At 31.6% G+C, this 27,737-nt stretch overlaps 1 protein-coding gene across 2 annotated transcripts in view; it reads left to right on the forward strand.

Annotated features, from left to right (window-relative positions):
- Positions 1–27,737, forward strand: part of LOC113511964 (transcription cofactor vestigial-like protein 4) — a 47,310-nt gene that overhangs the window by 473 nt on the left and 19,100 nt on the right. The window contains exons 1-2 of one of the 2 annotated variants that reach the window (XM_031913460.2): positions 5,541–5,559; positions 6,187–6,289. In XM_031913460.2, the coding sequence (XP_031769320.1) occupies positions 6,193–6,289 (97 nt within the window). In that variant the 5' untranslated portion in view covers positions 5,541–5,559; positions 6,187–6,192. Of the gene's footprint in view, positions 1–5,540; positions 5,560–6,186; positions 6,290–27,737 lie in introns of those variants that run through there. The other variant, XM_026895699.3, reaches the window with a different exon arrangement.

A 27,737-nucleotide genomic window follows, 5' to 3' on the forward strand; every position in this document is an offset into this window, starting at 1 on the left:
CCCCATGTGCAACACACATTCCTTATCAGCTGACTATCAATTTGATTAATTACCTAAATTTTTTTAATATATATTATCTAAAAAATTATACACAGCATATCTCAACGGCTGCATTATTAGCGTACCTTAAGATTTCAATGCTATGTAATAAGTACATACAAGTTACCTACCGGTTTTATTTGAGAACGCGCCTCGCAAAAAACATTTCGCCGCTATACGATGAAAAAGGTCTGTGAAGCGGCATGGATTGGAATTTCGCGAATATAATAGAGTGGAATGCGAGTGATATGTAATGTACGAACGCTTTATTCACACACAGCGTCTGTACAATGCGATAAGAGAACGATAAAACTTCGCCCGATTAGCCAATGTGACCCCGTACAGTTTCCGTTCAATCGAGTTGTCGATTATACACTGCGCTCTTTCTGTATAAACATGCATTTTTATTAATTTCTTGAAATTAATTTATTAATTTATTCGTGTATAACTTTCTGATAATGGTTAACGCCTATAACAAATCAAACCAAATGACATCGGTAGGCTTGTCGGCGAAATATGGGCATGTTGAGTGTTACATTGACTATAACGGCAACAGTTGATAAAATACCTGTGACTATTTTAGATTATAATCGTAAACATAAGTTTTATTTACTATTTTTTGTGTATATGTCTTACATGTATAGGTATATATATATATAACTACGCTGTTGCCTAGATCTAGCAGTAAGAATTATTTAATAGTAGTTATTAAATACAATAGAACTAGATAGAGCCGCAGCCCATACAATTCTCTAAATATATTTCTATGCCATGCAGCGTAGAATGGGCCAACGCTTCCTTTCCATTCAGTGTCGTAAGAGGCGACTAAGGAACTTAATTGTCGAGGGATAGGCAGCAACGTCCCTTTTAAAATAACACCAAAACCTAACTGCAGTTGCCAACCCACCTGCTAAGCATAGCAACTACCGGCTTGTTAGTAATGCGGTCTACCAGTCTCATGGCTAGCAATATACCCTGTCAGGACTACCTCCACGTGGTCCCCCCTGGAACCCACCGTGCCGAATTCTAGGTGTGTTCATCATGATGGGCTAACTGACCTGCCTTTTTAGAGGGGAATGGGATTGTTAGTAATGGGATCTAACTGACCCATTGTCAGCATTACACCCTATTAAGTCGACCAGCACGTGGTTCCTCCTGGAAACCATCGTAGTTAATTCTAATGGAATTCGTCACAATGGGCTACCTGACCTGCTTTCATCGTTACCTATTATCTCTCACTGGTGCCCCGCCAGCGTATACCGATAGCGCAGGCGGGGTTACCATTCTATTATCATGCATTAAAAAAAAGACCTGCCTTTTCATTTTCACCTATCTTCCTTCGTACCCCGCCAGCGTATACCATTAGCGCAGGCAGGGATACTATTCCATTATCATCCATTAAAAAAACCCCTCTTGTTATGAGGCAGGCCTATGTTCAACAGTGGACAGTTAACGGTTGGCACAACTTAAATATTACAGGTAAAACGCTATATTGCTTTAATCCTAAAATATAAATTCTTATATAAACAACATTAATGAGGTAAATACTATGTTCTTTCCTGGTTAACATCTACCCAATTACCTATATTGTAAGTACATAATAAGTATAATTATCGCTAGGTATAAACATTACTCTGAAACTATTTACTTATATAGAAGTACATAATTGAATTGAATAAAACATTGATGAATAAATTAACATAATTTCTCTTGAATATAAAGAAAAATAATAATAATTTAATACTGAAAGATTCTTTATAAAATCAAATGTGTTTTTTAATATATAGATGTGGTCTGTCTTGTATTTGGTCCACCAAATCTTTATAATAATTATAAGACAATTAATATTATGACTGTATATCGCTCTCTTGAAAAACCTTTTTCGAAATGTGACCATATTCAACCAATCTAATATTAAAATTAATTAGATATCAACGCATTACCTTTATCACACACAGGTACTACCTCTAAAGATAATAAAAAACGTACAGGAAATAAACGCGTAGACAAAATCCGCAACGCGAAAACTCCCTTATGTCTGCAATTTGCATTATCTCTGAAATTTTATATAAATCTTACCTTTAATTAAAATCTTACCATTTTAATCTATGGAGAAAAATCTAAAGTATTTACGTATTCAATACTAAAATACCAATAAAACTAGGCACAGGTGTAATCTTAATGACAATTTATCACCGCATAAAATACCTAACCATAATTACATTACTCTTAGTGTTCTCTTAATAATAATTTAATAAATAGATGATTATTGGTTAAGATAGATTAGATTATATTTTTAACATTTTGTTATGTTATTATTTCCTTTTTGCGTAAGTGCGTATATATATATTTCACAAGTAAAATAAAAATAACACTGTATATTGCTATTTATATACCATTGTTTTACATATACAAAAAAATAAGTAGATGGAAAACATATAAAGTACACTTACATATACTAAGTATGCATTGTATTAGACTTTAGCAAAATAACATGTTGTGTAAACAAGAACGAAAAATCAGTTAATACACTAAGTATTTATAGTAGATATCTTCATTCTCGAAGTAGGTATACAAAAGTAGGAGAGAATTCGTGTAACCCTACATTACATGAAACATCTGCCGATTACGTTCCCTCGCAGACGACCCCTCGAAGGCCACGTGCGCACGCGCACAGCAGGGGTAGCGACCGTCGTAAAAGAATACACGCGCACCCCAAATGCGGGCATCCCAACGACAAAAGATATCACCACTTCTCCAATTTTAACCTTACACGTTGGACATAGGGATTATTTTTAAAACTTTTCATGTATAAACTAAAATAGATTATTATTTTTAACACACGGAATGTCAAGGCTCGACCACCATGTGGTTTTCGTTTGGAGACTAGCAGGTGATAACAATTTCATATAATTAGTTGCCTACAATATATAAAATATATTCCGATTATCTTGTAATTACTTCTAATCCTGTGATTTTATAAAAAACGCAATAGAAAACAAGATTTGGTATATTCTACAGTTCGCATTGGACTATCCTTGTAGTGGTATGTACCATTTTTTTTTCACAAATAAATTAAAGTTGAGAGATTTTGTACGGAACTCTCGTTGCACAAGTCCGACTCGCACTTAACCTTTTTTTTATTATTTCTTTTGCCATAAACATAAAAGTGAGTTAACAATATTTTAGCTACTCCAACTTTTATCTTTATAGCACTGTTTTCTTGACATTAAAGTATAACAAACAAACGGACAAACTAAATCGCATTATAAGGATTATTTGTACTCGTTTGGTATAGAACAGTAAAACGAAACTAAAAAATAGACTGTGATAGAATAATTTATGATAATTCAAAAAATATTGTGATGACAACATCCTGACATGTATATTAGATACTAATTAAGTGTAAAGAGGATCAAACATATCATATTCATCATACATCAACTCTATTGTTACCTCTAAAGTGTCAACTTCCATGATTAACAATAAATATTCCATTGAAGTGGTTCGTGACCGTCCAACTATGTGTCAAATGATCTATTCAGTACGTAGGGACGGGCGCAACGTCTCCGCTTGTGCTCGTGACTCCGCCTCCGGCCAGAAAAATTCTATTGTGGTTAATGTACCAAATTCCTCATCATTAGTATACCCAGTCATCGCATCACTCGTCATACCCATGTTTTGTTTACCATTCCCTTTTTCCACACCTCTAAACTTGCGTGAGAAAACAACTAGAATCATGTCTCGGCATTTGAAAGTAATGCCATTATGTCTTCACATTCCAGGAATTTCACGTCCATTATACTCATTTAGATTCATCAGCTAGATTCGTTTATGAAATTTGTCAGCTATGCTTGGAATGTAAATAATCGCATTCTATATTTTTGTATCATTAATCATTAGTTAATGCTTGCGTTTTATCTATTCGAATACCAAAGATCGACACACATATTTTCGTTAATTAAGCAATAACATTGTTGTGTTTGTATTGGCGGCCGTCACAGAAATATTTCGCCTGGGATACCGATTTAACTATGCAAATTACATTTATTATTAACACAATATTTGGTCTGTGTTATCCAATAAGTATATTAGCAAAACGTATTTAGACAAATTCGACTCTAAAACATATATTATTAGAAATTACTTTTTCACAAAAAAAGATTTATAATTTTGCCATTTAGGGCATTTTCAAAGGTTTAATTTTTACTTTAATCTCTTAAAGGATGGTTGGAAGTCAACTCGAATTTTACATAGATAAGGACTGTGTTGCATTGGACCCTCTACGCTAAACATTCGATGTCCAAAAACTTATTTGACTACAGTGTCGTTTGTGTACTTATGCCACGTGTATGTGTGTATCACTGGCGATAAAATATCAGAATTTTACAATTTTATTTCTTTCTTTTTTTCGACTACTTTAAAAAGAATAAGGTTTACAATTCGAATGTTTTTTGAGTTTATATTACGCAATATCTTCGCTAATCGTAGGATTATAAAAGATATTGTGATAATCTGCGTGTCTACCATGAAATGAAATTCCGAAATTTCGTACTCAATTTCGTGTTTTTGTTTATACCAAAATCGGACCAATAAATGGAGTTTAACATTTCGTTCGTTATACATCCTATCATAAAAGTCCAAAGGAACAATATTTTAACATTTTTAATATTTCCAAACGGCATGTATTATGTTATTTTAACATCAAATTTGTGTTTCGTTTGGCTCCGAAATTTCGGAAAACATTTCATGGTAGGCCCTCTGTACCTATGTAACCTTTTACTACAAAGCCATCTGCTTGGGTACCTATATCTTATTCATATTTCTGTCACCAATCAACTATGCTGTTTTGATTTCAAGAATGAAAATTAGTAATAGTAAAAATGTTTAAAAGATACTATAGGCATTAACGGTGTTTTTGATGATCTACGGAGTAAAATCGAAATTATTAGACTTCTATTAAAGCCTTTCATACTAGCTTAATATGTTAGAATAGAAGTTGAACATTTTTTGTCCGTTTTCAGCCCATTTTTCTTTGGAAAAAAATGTTCAGTTCCACTGGTATAGAACTCTTTCTTAAAAGGAAAATGTAAATTATTTTGATTTCAGCCTGTATAGGCGATGGTTACCGCTATCTATCATTTAATTGATCAATTTTTACTATTCCAATTCGTACAATTTTTTTTTATTAAAAATCAAATTTATTTCAAAATAACCAAGGCTGCCAATATTACTATTGATTTTATTCGTTCTAGATGAAGCATCACTAAATCTGTTGACAATTCATATTTTCTACTAAGAGATACTGTTTTCATCATTCAAATTACATGTCTGATCTCCGATATAGTTGTCCATTGGCTGAGTTCCCGAGCACTCCCGGTATGCGCCTGACGGCCACGTTTCACAACTCTTTGTCTGATCATCTTACTCCTGGCTTATTTACGTGGTGTTCGCGCGACTTGGCGCACGTCTGTTCACCGTCTAGCCGTTAATGTGATATGAGGAATTTCCGCCGAATCGGTATTTGCATGCCATGCCTTATTGCTTTTAGTCCGAGACATTTCATCCAGCGAGCCAAATATTTTTACGGCCAGACATGAATTCCTTTGACGCATGCAAATTTCAGCGCGGTCTTTGTAATAGCATCTTTTAAAATTTATTGTCACGGGTAGAATATTCATATACTTATACACGTACCTACCTACAGAAATAAATTAATAACTTATATTCACTACGAATGACATAGTTGTTATCATAAATCATAATTATACTCATAACTATATCTGTGTTTACGAAGTGCTATGCAATAAATACGTTATATACCCACTTACGTTTCACGGAAATCTATAGTACATGGTTTCTTAACTTCGATAGTTCATATCCCGGAATATAGCTGCATAACTGCATAAATTACAGCTAAACAATAAAATTTTATAATCTGTTTCTATCTATTCTAGCAAAAATTTTACGTGTGTTGCTTTTAAAATTTTTAAGGTAAAATTTTTGCTAGAATTATATATTTCTCCGCAGGGTGTAAACACGGTAAACTCTTTACTATAATTTTCACTAAAATGTATTAATTACTTTATACATTAAAATATATATTTTAAATTTATTTATAAAATATATAAAACTTTTATTATTTAGGATATAATGGAGAAGGTGGAATCAGCCCTGGACGTGCTATCAAGGGCCGCCACAATGGTGCAGCCGTGTCCAGCTTACCCCGCCAGTGATTCCGATAGCTTTGGTAAGTATTTTTTTATATAAATAATTTTATTTGAAACTAATGGCAAAGATATAGTAAATCATATCGTATAATCTTTTCTTTACATTTTACACTTGTCACCTGTCAATTGTCACGTGTCAACCAGTGGGCAAATCGAGCAATAAGTAAACGTTGCATTATTGAATAAAGGAAGAATAAAGCAATACTTGATATATTCTATTCATATAATATAAACATATAACCTTACCTATTCCATTAGAAATTATTTCAGCTGTATCACAACTAATTGCCTGGTAGGTATTCGTAATCGTGGAAAGCACAGCAAAGTTTACGTTCCATCCAAATATAAACCCACACGTTTGTTAAAAAAAGTTGATTGGAATTCAATGATTACAATAACCTACGCCTACAGTGGTTAAAGCAATATGAATATGCATATAAAATGATAATTAATATATCTCCATTCGAAAAGGATCATAGGGTCACAGGATACTTAATGAATGAAAATGTCTAATAAATAATTATAATAATTCGAGATAGGTAAAAACAGAAAAGTAATCATCAAAATTTTCCTTAATACTTGAAATTGGAGCCAAAATTTGTTTACACTTCAATACAGGAATATTATATTAATGTTTTTACCGTTCGAGTTCGAAAATTCTTATCGAGTTACCTAGGTATGTTTACTTAATGAGTATTGAGGAAATTCCTGACGTTATAAAGGAAATAAATTCAGTTAGCATTACACATACAGACTAGAGTTATACACGTGAATTATGCGAACATTATTAGATTTCGCAGTAATTCTAAATAACGGTTTTATTGAAAGCAAGATTCAAATATAATTAAACTGGATTCACGTTTAAAAACTACAAACTACTTATCGAGACAGAGGATATGATTGGACATTGATAGGAAGCTACCTATATTAAATCAATCTTACAGGATTTGTCTTATCCTCATACTTCGATTTTTGAGACAAGAAATGTATCTTCGGCCAAATATACTGCGGCACTTTATCTTCCCTAATAATAATTTATAATTGCACTAAAGTTTATTTGTAACTCTCACATTATGTAACCTAAGTATTGGATTTTCTTATTGTAATGGTCTTTATTTGTTCTAAGCTTTTGTTTTCCCTCTGCAAAACCAATTTCATTTTTTACTCAATCCATCCATGATATTTTCAGCATCCTTCTCTACATCCACTTTTCAAAATACTTCTAACTTTTTGTCTTGAAGTCTAGATTAGCTTTCAAGATTCCACGCCGTAGTAAAGAACTGAAAATAAGTAGTATTGTAACAGATGATACCTTGTAGGAATATTGAGATAAAAAGATAATAAAGTAACCGATTAAACGTATATGTAATAAATGTGTCTAGTCATGAACAAGTGAATAAAAGATTAAAATCGATACATATGGCATACATTTATTTTTTTCATAGAAGTTTTAGTAAAATTGAAATATTATATATAATATTTTTTTTATATTTCAGTAAATTAATAATTACACTATTTTGTACTTTTTTATGTTATATAACTCTATCAGTCACAGACCGATTTGGGAAATTATTTTTATATCTGGAAGGATATAGTTACATATAAATTAGTCACATAGAAATTTTATCAAAATCGGTTCAGTAGTTTAGAAAGTTAATTTTAAAATCAAAGTAATTTTGCCATTGAAATTAGTTTGAATTTAAATTAATTACATAATAGCTTACTATTATCATATATGTTTAATCATAAAGCTATTATTGCTTTAAAAGCTTTCATTACATACAAATAACTAAATATACCTAATTAAGGAAAACAAGACCTTCATTGAAATCTTGTTAAATCTAATTAATTTGTTATTTAACACTATTTATTGAGTTAAACAATAATACCACAGATTTCATCTAATATAATTTCACTGCTGAGAAATTGTATCTAATTCATCTTTTTATTGTAATTCACCGTACAAGCGATGGATGGTTACGGTTTTGTAGGATAGTTACTATTGTATTTTCAAACCTATATCTAAAATCTGTGTTACAAACAGTATAATGTATTTATAAACAGAATTATAAACATTCAATGGATTGTAAGCTAAAATAGTTAAATAATTTGTTAATGCCCGTAAGTATGATTAGAATTATACTAATGCTTCCGTGCTACGATGTCCACAACGGCCGGCGCGGTGAGGCGAGTTGTAGGCGGGTCGCATTCCATAATCCAGCTCGCAATGCTTAATAGTCATCCTATTCATGGCAGATATAATGTTTTATTGTAATGTAGCTGACATTTTTTATTTAACTGTCTATATAGTTGATGTTATTTGACAATGATTGAAATTATTGTGCAATATTTATATTTGCTGAATATATTATATAGTTTTTCATATCCGTTAGAAGGTTAATATGAAAATGTATGAAACCACCAGCCTGAATCTTATACTGTATTATCTATGTAACTTTACAGTAGATATGTCTTATATCATAAACGAGTTTAGTGAAGCGGACCTTCCTCTCTAAATGAGACACAAAGACGCTATTGTTGTGTTCAACTGGTTTCGCGATAAAGTTTCTTTGACAATTTGAGCGCGATTCCTCGATGACCACTGCCGGAATATGGCCGTCAAGGCAATTGTTTTAACATTTTTTGCTGCTTACTGTGCACTCAACCAGCACATCCGGGTGCTAATAATCGTCCAAATAAAAAAAAATTAAGTTCACGTCTAATCTCGGAAACAGTTACATCTACATTTTAACCTCGGAGACAATTATACACTATTAAAACCTTTCTCTAAAACAACTCAACAATGGAGTTATGCCTCGATGGGAAAACCAAGCTTTCTGTAACGCAAGAACTGCTGACGTGAAACGCTTCCCGCACGAATTTCGCCGATCCACAATGTAAATCCATCCGGTTTGCATCCCTCAGTAGAAATATCCGTTTTGCGATCATGTCCGAAGGAACTATACGTATATAACTGTCTCTAATCAAACCCGGAATTAATATTAACTATAAACATCAATAAAACCTTCCTGTTCATTATAAAAAAATGGAACTTCACGTGCTAAAAGTACTTAAAGTATTACTAGCAATGGAAATCAAGCTGGATTTACATATATGCAAAACGTTAGGTGTTAAAAAATATCCAAATTGAATAGTATTTTGTGATGCAAATTACGATTGCTTCTGTGCATATCTAATCAAAATACTATCACGCAATTTGTTCAATGATGTTTCTTGCCTGTGGACTGTTTACAAACAATGGTTGGATCGTGGATAATTATGCAACACGATGACAGCGAAGGCGCGCGCCGCGTCGGCGCTCACTTTCGTTGCGCTGCGTGCGATGCGGCCGCAGTGGCCGCGGCAATGGCATGCGTGCGACACAGCCAGAGAAAGCGTTCAGGAATTTGGTCGGACCACTGCTCTCTACCACGACCAACAAATTCAATATGCATTTTACCACTACCTAATACAATAGCGCGACTTCTATGCAAACCTTTCGGTTACTTAAATATACTGCTTTTATCAATCACAAATGTATTATGTACATCTCTTTAGTATTCAGTCAATGATTAATTAAATATTTCTCATCGTTGTATCTCTAAAATCACCTAAAATAAATGCGCAATGTACTATTCTAGCAAGCTTTACAGCAGTAGTTTTCTGTTATATAGTTCACCGAAGTGCCTAAATTTACACTAGATTAGACCACCAGTGTGTTTTATGACAAAGAACAATCTAGACTTGGGGTCCATTTAGAAAAGTTACTACATTTGTTTGAGTTTGCCACTTCGTGGGTCGAACGCTTTACTTTACTTATCGTTTGTGAAATATAAAATTAAAGACTAAATCAACTAATTTAGCGTTCTTATCATATAGATTTGTTATATAGTTAATAAATTGGTTCTTTAAAGACTCTTATCTATTATATCTTATAACAAATAATTATTCTTCCTTTCTTTTTTAGTTCTTCGAGCTTTGTTGAATCCAAATTATTGCAATTTGCCCAATTGACCCAATGCAACTTTAGTTTGTTTCGCAATCTATAATTCCTCTATAGTTGTCGTCATTCTAGATATAATGACCCATCTATATTGCAACCATAGTTTTCTGCAAAACTGAGCTTTCTCGTGTTAACAATAAGTACGTTTGATATCATTTTGTACGCGACTAAAATTTAATTTCAAACAAACATAGGTGTCTAATCTATATAGACTGTTAAGTCTGGGTACAAATCCTAGGAATACATTTTTATGCGATCATATTAGACATAAATTTCATATTATATATAAAAATTGTCTGTGCAAAATGTCTGCGCAGGTCTTTATATTTATAGCTTAACGTTGTTTACTCCCAATGCTTGCAATTACCCAATTTTCAAATTAATTACCTCCTCAAACTGATAACCTAAATTACACTATGGAAGGTATGTAAAATAACTTCTCACGACTAAGCTTAGATGGATTAAGAATAAGTCTGTTGAAATTTTTTCTTATCATATTTTGCCAAAAATTATTAACCCAACATGACGACTGTTATATTACTCGTATACAAAACAGCTGTTAAACAATACCGTTTATTTATTCTGGTCTATGCCTCTTTTTGTAACTATCTACAGAAACAAAAACTATTACTGTATAAAATATTGCTACTAAAAATTTTTTTTATTATACCACAACAGAAGCTTACAAGCATACGGCCTGTCTAATGATAAACAGTTACCGGAACTTATGAACGCCGTAAACACCAAGGTTGTACAAACATACATGAACTCTGATTGTCACTTAATCAGGTAGTTCATGCTTTAAAAGAAATCTTGTTCTAAAATAATAAATTCTCTAGATATATGCGATATTTTTAATAATATGGATCCTAAGTATTTATTTAATGCAACTTAAAATGACAAACAAGCTGATGGATCACCTAATGGGAAGAGGTAACCGTCGCCTATAGACATGAGCAATACCATGGATATAACAGAGTGTACTGTTTCACCCCTGATACCCTCATGTGACGCCATTCCTAAGGAATAGGGTGTTATGCTTCTGTACCTTATAAATTCACTGTCATATCTCACCTCTTAAAACCGAAACACAGCCATATAACACAACTGCTTCACGGTTGAAACACTAATATGACAGAGAGAGGTACCTAAGCAAACGACTTACGTAAAAAGCCTCTCTCTGGTGTCTCCTCTAAGTGATGTAGATAGGCCCATACACAGCTGCTTAATTCACCTTTTTATCCATCCATCCTTGAATCAGTATTCTGGTAATACACAAGTAATGCCCATCATGAATTCTTGATTTATCAAGTTATTGTATCAATCAAATAAGCATACCTTGTGTAGTCGATATACAGCTCTCTAGAAATGCAATACTTGAAATTCTATAGCCTATATTGAATTGAAATGGGTTCTATTGTGAGAGATATTGGGGTGAATGTGGCATGCACGTATATATCCGGAACGCAGAAGCGGCGTGTTACGGTTTCGAAAAGAATGCAGAATGTAGGTTACGTTGCGGACTACAGTTACGAGCACTCTTGGGTATGCAACCGATGATAACTATTGTTTTCAAAATGGGCATTATTTTTATTAGATACTACTTGTTTCCTTTGGCTAGGCCGGTGCGAATCCAATGATCCGGATTCTTGTTGGAACTTTAGGATACTCCTTCTAAGCACTCACATAATTACAATTTTTGCCCTTGTAGGTACTAATAAACTCTTATACAAAATTATATACCTCCAGACATATTAAGTTTAGCATTAAATTTAAGCTGTTTCGGTATTGGCTAGATCTTGAATATAAATCGGAATAAACTTGTATGCTACCTGCCTAACCTACTGACAGGAAATAAACAAATAGTTAACTTAACCACAGACTCGACTCGAGAAGTAAGTGTAGGGCTTGCACCATAAAAATTCGTGTAGCTGCAAGTTTAATAATTAAAAAAAAGACGATTATTTCCTATATTTTTACTAATATTATAAAAAAAATTAATCACATATAAGTAAATATTGAAATACGTATCTTAATGGGCCAAAATTTTTATTAACTCATATCCCAGATTTTTTCAAGGCCGTGATTTTAATAATATATATATTTTGTTTAAATCCTTTAACCGTTATAGTAATGGACGAAAAGACTGAACTACTGATATGGAGCTCCCTCTTATAGAGGAGGCCTATGTTCAAAAATGAACAGTTGATGGCTGATATAATAATAATAATAATAATACTGATATGGCATTTTAAAATGTAGGATTCTGAAAATACTCCTTATAATATGATGAAACGCGTAGTGATATGTTATGCAATATATTCGTATTAAAAAGATTCGCGTTCAGAGATTGAAATATCATAATATCTCTGAATTTGTCATATTGATACAATTATGTTCCCATTTAATATGAAATTATAGATAATTTTCACTTTGTAAAAAAAAGCATAAATATAAAAATCATAAAACATTCTTTCTTATTTTTTTATTTATTTTAGAATAAAATTGACTATTTTTTGTTAACACGTATTTGTACTTAAAACTATGTTAATAGTTACATCACTAATAATAATCTAGTCCTCTCGACAAGCATTCGCACCAGAGACTATCTAATTTATTTACAAATATAATCAGAACACTGTTGCCACTTTCGGGTATTCAACATAGAACTAAATTGAAATATTCATCAAGCAATAAAAACAAATTAAAATAATAAATTAATTATCTTAATAAAATTATTACACCGATGCAATCACATTGGAATTCGATATGTAGGTATCGTTTTGTTTTTAGTCAACCAATCAACACAAAGTTCATTCACCTGACTGTAATAATAATGGTAAGTGGCTGATGTATTAAAACATAGAAGATACACAGTATTATAAGTCCCAGTTATTGATTAAAAATACCAACACTATGATTAGTTGATCGATAGCAGAAATGAGCAGTGTTCGTGATACCATGTGACAACGGCTGAAACTACACGCGCTGCAGGAATCCAATTGCAATGAAGTCATCATTGTAGAGTAGAATTTCTAATGGCAACGGATTCCATTTCGTTGGCAACGAAGCGAGAGTGTGGCTATTCCAGTTATTCGGGCCGTCGTGAGTACTTATTGTTTCTGCGTTGTAAGACATTTTATTTATTATTACAACACGGTTTTACTACAAACCTAAAACATATCTGCTATGTAGAACTACCAAAGTTTCATTCTAAAAAAATTCATCTTATCAACAGTCGTGGTCTATGTTAAAACAATGCGTATTTTGTTCCATTACTAGCCAGTTTGACGGTCATCGTACATAAGTGCTGAAATGTTCTCATTGTCGTATGGTCGCATTCCACACGCGCTATGCAGCCGACTGCGCTCATCACAGATAGGCATCTATGGAACGTACTTTGTATGGCAACAAATAATCACATCACACCCACATTCAATACTGATTCAATTTACACGCTAATGGCTCTACCAGGAAATTTTCTAAATTCTTAAACAATGAAACTGTTCTCGCATAATTTGGTTCATTTTAACGATAACTTCAATAGCAATAAATTTTGGGCCATCAATGAATGAGATTTAAAATTTAAATGGCCTGTAACGTAGTTATTGTCTGTTAAAAAAAAATATAACTTTCAACTAGTACATATCAGTATGTATCAATACAGTAACCCTGAATATAAATATGAAGAATAAATATAATCCTTTAGCGCACGGATAAAACGCATCTCAAGGTATCAATTTACAATTTGTTCCGTGATATCGTCTTAATACATGACCAGACCTAGTCTCTGTACTTATTAATAAGTAAGGAATGTTAATAGCCTTTGAAGGCGTTTGATTTTTCATTCGATCTCTCATGAAGTCATCGTGTCTTTGGACGTGAATGTATACACCATTGAGAATGTATAGCGCTTAACGCTCAGACATTAAAATACTCAATAAAGAGTACCTATATGCACAAGTTCCAGACAACGCCCGTGCCAGTGGTGATGCAATATGTCTAACATTGAAGAACTACGCCATGTCACTAATGAGAAATATTTAATCGCCACGAGCCATAACGATAGAAATAAATATTAGTGAGGCTTTGTTTGACCATTTACTCGATGTAATTAATTTGAAACTATTTGTCATTGCTTCGTTAGATCTTATGATTGTTCAATTGAATTCCATATTCATTATTGGTTATCAATCACCTTCGAAACATTGGGCTACCGTTTGACTGCCTCATAAGGGCTCTCCTTAGTTGAGTTGCGATTCAACGAAGCGTGTCAGGGTTACCACGTACATACACGCTTATGTACGTGGTGCTATGTTAGGTTATGTAACAATAAAGATTGCTGCATACTTTGTACTCTACGAGCCTTCTACGTAACAGTTCATCGAGTTTCTATATTCATCGGGGGGAAAACGGCAGTGAAATCTGAAAACACTTTAAATTCCAGACTACAAGTTGAAATTATATTTGTTTTAAATTATATGATACAGAAATAATATATAATAATATAATAAAATATAATAATTTGCTTATGATCAAATTTAAATTTTTTCAATTTAATTATAATTCTTCTTTATTTTTGTTTCCATGACGATTTTTATGTCCATATGTAACAATTATCACTATACCTATTTTATTTTATCTAAGTTTAGAGATCATTATCATCATTATCATATCAGTCTAACTGTTAACTGTTGAACATAAGCCTTCCCCTTGGGGGGTTTTGCTAGTAGTTTCCACGCTTAGCAGCCGGGTTGGCAATCGCAGTTAGGCTTTAGAGATGTTTTAAAAGGGACGCTGCTGCTCATCCCTCGCCCTTCCTTAGTCGATTCTTATGACATCAACGGGAAAGGAAGGGGTGTCTTATTCTATGTATTGACCACAGGGCAAGGTTAGGGATATGACAGTAAAATTACAGGGTACAGAGACGTAACTCCTTAGTCCTCAAAAACAGCATGGCATGAAAGATTCATGGTTGACATAGTATACTCTGTTATGTCCATGGTACTGTTCATGTCTATAGGCGACGATTTTTCACACTTTTCATCAGGTCGACCATCAGCTTGTTTGCCATTTCTAAGGTACATAAATAAACTATGTATTTAGAAACAGATGAACAGTTATTTCTGTTATTTTTGTGTTTCAGTTAATTGTCTATGTTTTTCAATCCAAATAAATAATACGTACCCCTTATCTCATTCTATTGATCATATCATCCTTTCAAATATTATAAATGTAAAAGTGAGTTTGTTTGCTTGTTACCTTAACAGCTTAATCAATCAATACGAAATTTGGCATACGATGGGATAAAGAATTATATAGTCTGCTGTTTATCCCGGTCAGTAAATATGACCGAGTCACGTAGACAGTCACGGATACAAACTAATATTTTTATAAATGTATAAAATTGTACAGATATTGAAAAATTTAGATATTTGAACTAACCTACGCTTTACTCCACTAAATGATTATTGTGATTAAATATGACTTACCTACATACCTGTAGATAAGATACTTATACGTGCATTTACACTTATAAATATTTATGGTTATTAGAATAAAAATTATGTTCAACAAAGTTTCATTACAAGTACTACATAAAATGGAATATACATAATTACAATTTAACAATCAAGTCAGTTTACTAATTTACGGTAATCATCAAATATGACTATCGAATGTAACTTTACCAATATTAAATTCTAGATTGGATAAATATATTGTCACATTACACGGAATAAATATTAATTGAAATAGGAATGGCACCGGTATTGTTTAGAAGGTGCAGATTCAAACTCAACCCTCTTCGATTTTTTTTCGTTTGCATGATAATTATTATTGTTTTTTTTTATTTTTCTCTTCCGTTTGAAGAATGGTAGATTTTTCTTTTTTTTCCAAAACCAAAGAAAGCATAGAAACGAGTTTGGAAAAATAAACACACTACAAAAAAATTCTGTAATAACCGTACATAGTTGCTAAAATTTTCACTTAACGTAAGCATAGCTGTGATAGATTATAAATAGTGTTGTTAGATTTCATTTAGTCTATATACATGAACAACGTGCATTTTACTTACTTGCTGTGTTTATGTGTATATAAACATAGGAAATAAATAAAAATTAGATTTATTTTTAATGTGAAAGTATTAAAGCTACATAATGACAGTTACAAAATAAAAACTACAACAGCTACAAAATAAAAATGGCGACCAAAACTGTCAATCTTGACAATGAAGTTGCAATTCTTTTTTTTTTAATATTAAACAATTTCCAGAGAAGGTCACGGGCGAAAGGCTATTGACTCAAGCGAGCGCAACGGAATAATCAGTCATGCTCTGCCAAATTAGTACTAAGGGGTAGATTTTAAATAACACACAATTAATATTTACTCGTAACAACTAATGGACGTACTTGCTTGTAACTCAAACCAGTCAATGGAAAGTATGCATTCTATTGCTACTTTATCTTCAAAAGTAGTGAGATGTTCATTAAATGCATTCATTGCCTCTATTCTTTAATATTAGTGCTTTTTGTGTGTTTATAACAATGAGGAATATTTTTTCATTATTTCCAAAAAAAAACTTTATACTCCCTATAGTCTTTATAAAAAAAATAAAAATATGAATAGATATTGCTACATATAAATCTAACACAGCATCGTATAGGAATTAAAGAAAAAAGAAGACGATACAAAAGACTTTGTGAAATAAATATTTGTAAATGCGTAAAATCGCTAAATCAAGATCCGAATGGAAATAATAAACATGCTGTATCGACTGTAAATAATGAGAAAAGAAGCATGAAGGATGAATATGACGACGAGTTGAATTTAAAGAAATTAACTTCCTCATTGAATTGAAGGAATATCAAATTACGCTACTCCCATTATGTAACTATGTACACAGATTTTTTTTATGTCGACTCTGGACATGTCTTACAGCGCCACACCGTCACGTTCCCAAACTAAACTTGCTTTATGTTATGGGTAACAGACAACATGTTCAATATATTTTTTAATCATAATTACATATAAAAGCCCAAATGAAATAAATTTACTTATGATTTATATTTGTATTGTACGGGATCAAATCAGCAACCATCAGCAAATGAAGTAATGTTTTAAATCATCAAGGTCGTCAGATAGAGTACATATTTTTCTTTTTACTATATGTAGTTATTCAGGTTTGTTTTGGATAATAGTCAATTCAAAAAATATCGCCGAGACACAGAATGATATAAATAATAGTAGGTACAAGACAGAGATATTTCACACAATGATGCGGAAAGTCCCAGTGTAAAAAATCCGTAAGTGATCACACGGTGGTCTGAAACGCACATGATGTGAAATACTCAGATGTTACAGATGCTGCAACAGCCGCTAAGTTAACTATAGCTAAGAGCCAAACGCCTAGATAAAATTATTACGTGATGTCGATGTAGGTGCATAAAATATATTTTCATTATACTAGCATAATAACCATTTAAATATACTATGTAATATAATATATAAGTATACTTTGAATTAATTACCTGTTTGTATATAATTATGATACTTACAGTACATAGGTATATTATCAATATATTGTTATAGAAAGATAGTTTTTGGTGGAATAATGACCGCATAAACAAACAAAAATGTAGAACACAAGATAATTAACGTGCGATTTAGCCGCCATCTGTAGCCGAATTATTTTCCTTCTGTAGTAGAAGCAGGCATTCTTGTAAGAACATAATAATGTTTACCGTAAATAACAATAGATGGCGCTATTTACTGAGTTTCATGAAACAATAAATAGATGACGCTAGTCGTCTAATAAAGGTGTAAGTAATAAGTTTTTTTTAATAGATGACAATGGAATGGTAACCCCGCCTGCACTAACGGTATACGTTGGCAGGACACCAATCAGGGATGATAGGTGAAATAAAAAGGCAGGACCGTTAGTCCATTGCGAAAAATACACCAGGAATTCAGCACGATGGTTTCCAGGGGGATCACGTTGTGACGGTTCGCCTATAGTACAATAGGTTTAATACCATAAGTACATAGAAAAGAAACAGGGGTTCCTATGGGTGACCGCTGCGAAAGCTGAGCTATTTAATATAAACAAACTTTAAAGTCAAGGTTCACAATAGTGTACAGAGAAGACGTTACCATATATGAAATATTGACACAGAAGGGAAACTCCTTTTGATGTGTTTCCAAAGTGTAGTAGATGTCACAAGAAAATTAAATAAATTAAACAAAAATATATTATATTTTATATATAACCAAATTATAGTTTACCTTTTATCATCAAGTGTAAAAAGGATGCATACAACACAGTTTAATAAGGTTTATGAGAGCCTTTAAAGTTTTATAAATTCGATAATAAAATTAATAGAAAATACCAAAATACGTTAACATATAATTAAATTGAATTTGAAGAAAAGTACAGTTCGAATAATAGGCTAAATCTGATTATTGAAATATCTACCCTTCGGTGACATAATCTATGACGTTATTAGAGAAAGAATAGAAAGAAATAAAGAAAAAAAGAGAGACGGCAGATCGGCGGGCGCGCGGGAGTCGCTTTTTAGGAATTGCGCAATGAAAGAAAAAGAAAGAAAAGAAAAAGAAAGGACGGCAAATGGCGCGGGAGTCGTGTTTTAGGGATTGCGCAATAAAATAAAAAAATAACTGGGATATACATCTAGGAGGGACTGGATCGATGAAGGGGTTTGAGATCTTAGTGTATCACTATCGATTAAGTGTGTGAAATTAATCAATAGAAGACTGGAGAATCCGGTGAGCTTGTTCCATTTATTACTACGTAGTTAGATTTTTGACTGTGATCGCAGGCAAAGTCTATACTTAATATTTTTCCCAACAACTATTAAAATACGTATTTAGTCGAGTCCATATACCTTTAGGTAATGCGTATATCGTTAAATGCAATCACATTTGAACAAAGTTTACATCAATATAATTTACGTACTTACGTTATTCTACTCATATACAAAATCCAATTATATGGTCGTTTGATAGAACTTCATTAATTTGATTCAATGTTCTAATTGTCTAGTTTGGAAAATTCTTATTGAATCAACTATTGAACTAGTTTCATATCTAGTTATTATAAAGTATTTATTTATTGAGGATAATAGACTAAAGTGACTATGGTCTGGTCTCATTGCTGGGGAAACAGCCATTGATGAGGGAGAGGGGTTGTTGAGTGGCGACCCTGTGGATGCAAGAGCGGTGTGGGCTACCTCCATTGTTTGGAGTGACTGTTTTATGTGTATTGTGGGGCCGTTCCTTGTGTCAGTCGGTGGAAATTGCCTGTGTTCAGTCGTGGGTTGGTGATGGTTGAGACGATGATGATGATGAAATATTTGTATTTATTACACTACTACAGTGTTGGTTTAGAATATCTGTTCATACTTAACGCTTCATGGTGAAGTGTTTTTATACCATTACTCGGTCGACCAGATTAATGATTCTTAGTCTATATTTGATTATCCATGACTACATGTGGGGATTTGTTTTATACCAGATGTACAAAGAGACAGCTTAACTGTTGCAAGTGATATTATGTGAATGTAATACTTTTAATACATTATTAATTGTGTTATTAGATAAATTTATGTGACTGTGGGGTGTTTATGGTAAACAAGCCTGTATTGTTTAAATAGATATTTTGTCTTGATTTATTATAAACTTTAATATTGATTTTATTGTAGTGAGCAAGCTGACAATAACAACTCTTTGTATATTACTGCTTTTAATAATATTTAATTATATTGATATTATAGGTGTGGATTATTTCCTAATGGTAATAAATGTACTAAAGGATTCTCTGACTATAGTTACTCTTAACTAGGTATGAGGTACAGTATAAAATTAGTACTAAATGACAAGTGTGAGTTATTTATTATTTATTATATTATTTTACTCATATTTAGGAAGAAAGTTGTCATGTCGATAAGGTTTGTATGTGTGTTGTTTGTTCATGCTATATTGACTAGACAAGTTCAGACAGGGTTAAAATTAGTGAATCTTTATTGGATTTATATTTAATATACATATTTTGAATATTTATGGGAATAGAATGGAGATATGCAAGTAGTAAAATGTAATATTAGTATTTTATAAATTTCATTATCGAGTTAGTTGTATATGTTGGGCCGTACCCAAGGAGATATGAACCTATTAATATCAAGTTAGGACAATTACTTTAAATATTAATAAAGCAAACACTAACACTGATTATTCACTTCTTTAATAAATTTACATTAGAGGTTAGGAATCAAATAGATAGCATATTGGGAAATGTTCATCACACTTGTATTTGAGGAATGTTCTTGATAATTAGTACTGTATGTATATATTATTGCAAGTACAATTGCAATGGGAATGTTAAACTTCTAATCTTCTGTTCATTCTTGAATTGGAAAGTAAGCTTGGCTACTGATATGAATATAAAACTGCAGCATTACTGGATACTATTAATTATTTCTGGTGTAAACCATGATTATTTATGTCACTGATAATTTAGTTGTATATTACGGTTGATATATGATGATTTTATATTTAATTATATTAAACAAATACAAATAAACAAACTTGCTAGTATTTGTTACGTTGACAGTTGTGATAGATAATCAAAATTCATTTTTTTTTTAGTACGTTTGTTCCGTTTGGAACAGGCTAAGGTCGGAGACCATGCTGCCTAGTCTTCAAAAAGATAATTTGTCTGGAATAATCAAAATTCAATTCAATACATCAATACGTCATTCAATACGTCATTAATATGACAGATGTCAAACAAAAGGAGATTATACACGTTATGATTCTATATCTAAGTCTATAGAAAATTTATATAATTTTCTGTTATTTTATAATAACTGTAGGGGAAATATTGGAATTATTTATATGAGAAATTTCACTTAAATGATATGATAATTATTTAAAGACCTAATTTCTTAGGGATTTAATCATGATGATTTAAACACTAAAACACTTGTTTATCTGAGAAATCCTCTTAGTAAATAGGTTTACTAAGACACTAAAAGGAAGTAGATATAGTATAACTATAGTACAGCTACAATAATTGTATGGGACTTACTGTCCTTTCTATACAAATATATATTTAATCTATATCTTTCACATTATAATTATGCAATATATTGCCTCTACTACTACAACATACACAAATAGGACTTATTGTCCTTCCTATATACCTATATATAATAATTGACCTGGCACTTTAATGTGTAATTTATCAGTACTTATGACAATAACCAATTAGGACTTATAGTCCTCTCTATAAAGCTACATAATTATTTAATCTGATTATTTCACAATGTGATTAATCAAACCTCTACAAATATTACAAAAGATCTCTATTACTATCAACACAATAATAGCTTGTTGGACTTAGTGTCCTCAAACTTATAGAAAACCCAACTGGTTATTTCACGAGACGTTGTTAACTTGTGATTAATCAGTGTCTTTTAAAGGACTTATAGTTCCTTTAGATATATCTCTCTGAATAAATAATTGGTTAATTCACAATGTGGTTAATCAACAATAATATTATATATAATTGACTGGACTTATAGTTCATTCAATAGCACTCATTACTTTTAGTAGCTCTCGACCTATGGGTTGGACTACTCGTTCTTAGGCTCCGGCCTAATCAACAGATTTAACTTGAACCTTGAGTATTCTTGGTATTAAGTAAATAATATTAAATTGACAATGCTATGTTATGATATAGCAATTATCAACATTATATGGCTTGGCCAATTCCAGGGTGTGGAAGGTATCCCCTATCACACAAATCTTCATCTCTATCGGACTGTCTTCACAGGTGATCTCTAATGTCACATTATAGGGCCGAAGGGTTATGTCCCAACAAAGTAAGTTCTGGTGTCTGGGTGATCTCGCTTCTTGGTCTGATCTCTTGTGGAGCCGAAGGGAAACCCCCATTGAGTAAGCTCGTAACAGGGTGACGCTGGGAAACAGTTTCGTACTGTTAGTGGGTGATCTCTATGTCGCCATATAGGACTGAAAGGGTCATCGCCCATGAGTAAGCTCTCGTGTCGGAGTGATCCTGGGATTTCAGTTCCGATCCTTTTGCCTCTGGCAAACACCAATTTATACTGGAAGCATCGTGGGGCTGGTGGAGCCACTGTAATGTTGAAGTAAATGTACTTATGTTTGGTTTGGAACTGAGAATACTCATGCCCTTATTACCATCAGAGTGCATTAATAAATAGTATACCCTTCCCTACCTTTTAGGAGGAAGAGTTATAGATAGTTGGAAAGTCTTCCACTGGTCCGGGCGTGTGAGGGGCCCGACCGCTCCCCCATTTTTTTTATTATTACAGTTATTCTGTAATTTACTATTAAATTAACATAACTTCCTAGTTACATGAATTATGAGTATAATTCATTAATTATTCTTAATCCTTAAAGACTTATCAATCATCTTCATTTTTTAACTCCTATCATATACCAATTAAAGAACCTTTTGGTTATTACACACACAACGGGTCCTACATTACTAGACGATCACACATTTATTTATTTGGCCAAATGATCAAGTGTTCTATTATAAGATCTGTTCAATATTATGTATTTATTGTAAGGGTTTATATGATTCATAGGTTGTTTGGGGTGTATAAGACAATATAGGTATGGGGTTATATTGAGAGTGTTAGGCCATTCTTTAGGGTAGGTTTTCATTAGATTTTCATAGATTTCATTAGGTTAAGCCTTCGTAGGCTTTTCTTAGGCTTTGTAGGTTTTCCATGTGTAGGTTAGTTTAGAAGGTAGTTATTTTATATAAGGGGTGACACATAGGCAAGGGGGGGACCATCACAATTGGTGCCGTGACCAGGATATAATTGGTTCATGGCTATTTACATATCAGATCAATAAAAACACTTGGTCACAATTGGAGCTTGTGACTTAGGGATTGGTTATTGAAATATGAAGGAGTTATAAAGTTAAACAGTAATATCTGCTAATAGTCAAAATCAAAATCAACTTTGATGATTATGACTAAATAAATATACTGTCATAATTATTATAAAATTAAAGATTTATGGGGCTTACCTTATGGTAAATAATCATATATTAATAATTCTTTTACTCTGAATTATTTAATTATCTTATTAGGTTAGGTATAGGGAAATCCATTCATTTATATTTAATATAGATCTAGGATTTGGACCTAATTTCATGAGCTCTATGTCTATAGGTAAATAGCCTATTTTACTGTTATCTCATGTTCTTAGGATTTAATTTATCAAATTCATGCAGTGGTTACCTATTGGAGTCAATTATATAACAAATTTACATGATTTGGTTTATATTTTATTTTACTCTATATCAATTGAGTAAATAATATTAAGTATTACACTAATAGGTACATAACAATAGTAGTGAGGATAGCTTACTAGGTTATATTCAGTTCACATTGATCTAATTTTATGCTATAGGACACATTTATTATTCTTTTGCTTCATTAATTCTCAATACTTACTGAACTATTAATTTAACATTATATAAATTTTATAAACAATAATTATGCTATAATGACTTATACATAAAATTTATTAAATTCTTTTTATTGTGAAAGAAATGATTTAAGATGAATTAATGACATTATTTATTTCTGAGGAAATATCCAATTGACTTTTATTTCATAAACTTTTATGATGCAGTGACATTGATTATATATATATAAAAAAAAAAAAAAAATATTAAATAATTATGATTTGATTTTGATCATCCTAAGATGTTTAAATAGCTTATATAATGTTTTATAGGGGGTTTCAAATTGAAAGTTAGACGTTTCATAAAATATCATTAAGGTTAGTTAGGGCCTTTAGTTACTTTATTTGATTACCTAAATTTGAAAATTTAATTAGGTGTTTTCATGTTGTTAAATTTAATCCCAACAATTTATTAGGATGCTATTATAATATTTATTTATGGTTCTATACATAATTTCTTTATTCCACTTTACAATTATATTTCAGATTTTATTTGATTATTCGCTTATTTTGACTTAGACACTTATTATAAAAAAAAAAAAAAAAAAAAAAAAACTTTATACTTATATCAGAGGGAGATTTTGTGTTATTTATACATATACACTCTTTACATGCCTAAGCATTTTACATACTTAGATGTTGCGCACACTTAGTTTATTTTGCTCTTTGTAATTGCACATAACACAAGACATTTGTATCTTTTTAAATGATAATTTATTGTACAAAATAAATTAATTGATGTATCTAATATAGTTGGTTGTATTTATGTTGGGTTTGCTGTTGTGATCTTTTGGAGGGGGCGATAGGGGGTGTCTATCTACCTATTTAATGGGGTTACATAATATTTTATTATAAAACTTATTGATCATGTTATTTCTGAGAGTATTAAGAAATAGTCATTGGTAATTTAAGTATATTAAAGGAATTTCTTATAATAAGAGTTTTAACTATGGGGGCCGTTTGTATTATTTTATGCAACATATTTATAGGAGTCTTAAAATTGGGGGGCCGTGCAAAATTTGTCAGACAGGGGGGCCGGTGGTGATAAATTAATATTTATATAAGCTTTACTTCTATGATTAAAATTAATAAATAAAAATTAAATTTATTTGAATTTTGTTAGGGACTATTATTTTTTATTCAATGAACACTATGTTATTTCTTAGATGAAATATGTATTTGTGGTTACTTAGACGCTTCATAAAGTTTTATTCGTATTATTTAAATTTATTTTAACAAATTTATTTGAACATCTTCATTTTAATATTTAATTAACTTGGGATTTTATCTAATCATTTATTTACACTTAGACAATTATTTTAGGATTCCTTTTTGCATTTATTACATTTTAATGCTTAAATTATTTCACTTCATTTCGCTTTAGGTTTTTTACTTAGGCTCTTTCGCTTGTTGATATGTTATACTCATACATTTAAGCTTTTAATTATGAACTTCCATTTAGATGTTTTAACTCGTATCTTTTAAATAGATACTTTATCTAAATTTACTGATACAAATAACGTACTTATTAGGTTTTTTACTTGAAGCTCTTCACATATTTAGGTTTTATACATTTAGACTCCTCACATACTTAGGCTTTTCATACATTTAGGTTTTATAGATTCCTTTACACACATTTAGGATTGTATTCATTTATGCTGTTTATGACATTGTAATTACATGCATTGAATTTATTACATATAAATAAACGAGTATAAAAATTTTAATTATAAAATTTAATGGATTCACTCTATCATTACAGCGTATGCAAATTAATTATAAATAATTATTTACAAATCTATTCATAAATAAATATTATGCTTAATTATTAATATATTGAGTAGAAATTTTAAGGCTATTCATACACATAATATTCAACAACACATAACTTCGGTTTTAAAGATCCTTTTGATACTTTTATTGTTTTGAGTCTTAAGAATGTCAGAGTGTTATGCTAGTATCGATGAATCAATGAAAAATTTAAATGATGATCTTAAGCTCTGTAAAGTTAAATTATATACACATATGTGAAGTACATTTTTAGGGGTGGAAAAAAAAAATTGTAACAATAAACTTATCTTGTTGTAATTATCAATCCGGTAAACTCCTTGATAATTAGGGGGCCGGATGTGACGGTTCGCCTATAGTACAATAGGTTTAATACCATAAGTACATAGAAAAGAAACAGGGGTTCCTATGGGTGACCGCTGCGAAAGCTGAGCTATTTAATATAAACAAACTTTAAAGTCAAGGTTCACAATAGTGTACAGAGAAGACGTTACCATATATGAAATATTGACACAGAAGGGAAACTCCTTTTGATGTGTTTCCAAAGTGTAGTAGATGTCACAAGAAAATTAAATAAATTAAACAAAAATATATTATATTTTATATATAACCAAATTATAGTTTACCTTTTATCATCAAGTGTAAAAAGGATGCATACAACACAGTTTAATAAGGTTTATGAGAGCCTTTAAAGTTTTATAAATTCGATAATAAAATTAATAGAAAATACCAAAATACGTTAACATATAATTAAATTGAATTTGAAGAAAAGTACAGTTCGAATAATAGGCTAAATCTGATTATTGAAATATCTACCCTTCGGTGACATAATCTATGACGTTATTAGAGAAAGAATAGAAAGAAATAAAGAAAAAAAGAGAGACGGCAGATCGGCGGGCGCGCGGGAGTCGCTTTTTAGGAATTGCGCAATGAAAGAAAAAGAAAGAAAAGAAAAAGAAAGGACGGCAAATGGCGCGGGAGTCGTGTTTTAGGGATTGCGCAATAAAATAAAAAAATAACTGGGATATACATCTAGGAGGGACTGGATCGATGAAGGGGTTTGAGATCTTAGTGTATCACTATCGATTAAGTGTGTGAAATTAATCAATAGAAGACTGGAGAATCCGGTGAGCTTGTTCCATTTATTACTACGTAGTTAGATTTTTGACTGTGATCGCAGGCAAAGTCTATACTTAATATTTTTCCCAACAACTATTAAAATACGTATTTAGTCGAGTCCATATACCTTTAGGTAATGCGTATATCGTTAAATGCAATCACATTTGAACAAAGTTTACATCAATATAATTTACGTACTTACGTTATTCTACTCATATACAAAATCCAATTATATGGTCGTTTGATAGAACTTCATTAATTTGATTCAATGTTCTAATTGTCTAGTTTGGAAAATTCTTATTGAATCAACTATTGAACTAGTTTCATATCTAGTTATTATAAAGTATTTATTTATTGAGGATAATAGACTAAAGTGACTATGGTCTGGTCTCATTGCTGGGGAAACAGCCATTGATGAGGAGAGGGGTTGTTGAGTGGCGACCCTGTGGATGCAAGAGCGGTGTGGGCTACCTCCATTGTTTGGAGTGACTGTTTTATGTGTATTGTGGGGCCGTTCCTTGTGTCAGTCGGTGGAAATTGCCTGTGTTCAGTCGTGGGTTGGTGATGGTTGAGACGATGATGATGATGAAATATTTGTATTTATTACACTACTACAGTGTTGGTTTAGAATATCTGTTCATACTTAACGCTTCATGGTGAAGTGTTTTTATACCATTACTCGGTCGACCAGATTAATGATTCTTAGTCTATATTTGATTATCCATGACTACATGTGGGGATTTGTTTTATACCAGATGTACAAAGAGACAGCTTAACTGTTGCAAGTGATATTATGTGAATGTAATACTTTTAATACATTATTAATTGTGTTATTAGATAAATTTATGTGACTGTGGGGTGTTTATGGTAAACAAGCCTGTATTGTTTAAATAGATATTTTGTCTTGATTTATTATAAACTTTAATATTGATTTTATTGTAGTGAGCAAGCTGACAATAACAACTCTTTGTATATTACTGCTTTTAATAATATTTAATTATATTGATATTATAG

The sequence above is a fragment of the Galleria mellonella genome, unplaced genomic scaffold (genome assembly GCF_026898425.1).
Source record: "Galleria mellonella isolate WM207_F2 unplaced genomic scaffold, CSIRO_AGI_GalMel_v1 utg213, whole genome shotgun sequence".
Lineage (NCBI taxonomy): Eukaryota > Metazoa > Arthropoda > Insecta > Lepidoptera > Pyralidae > Galleria > Galleria mellonella.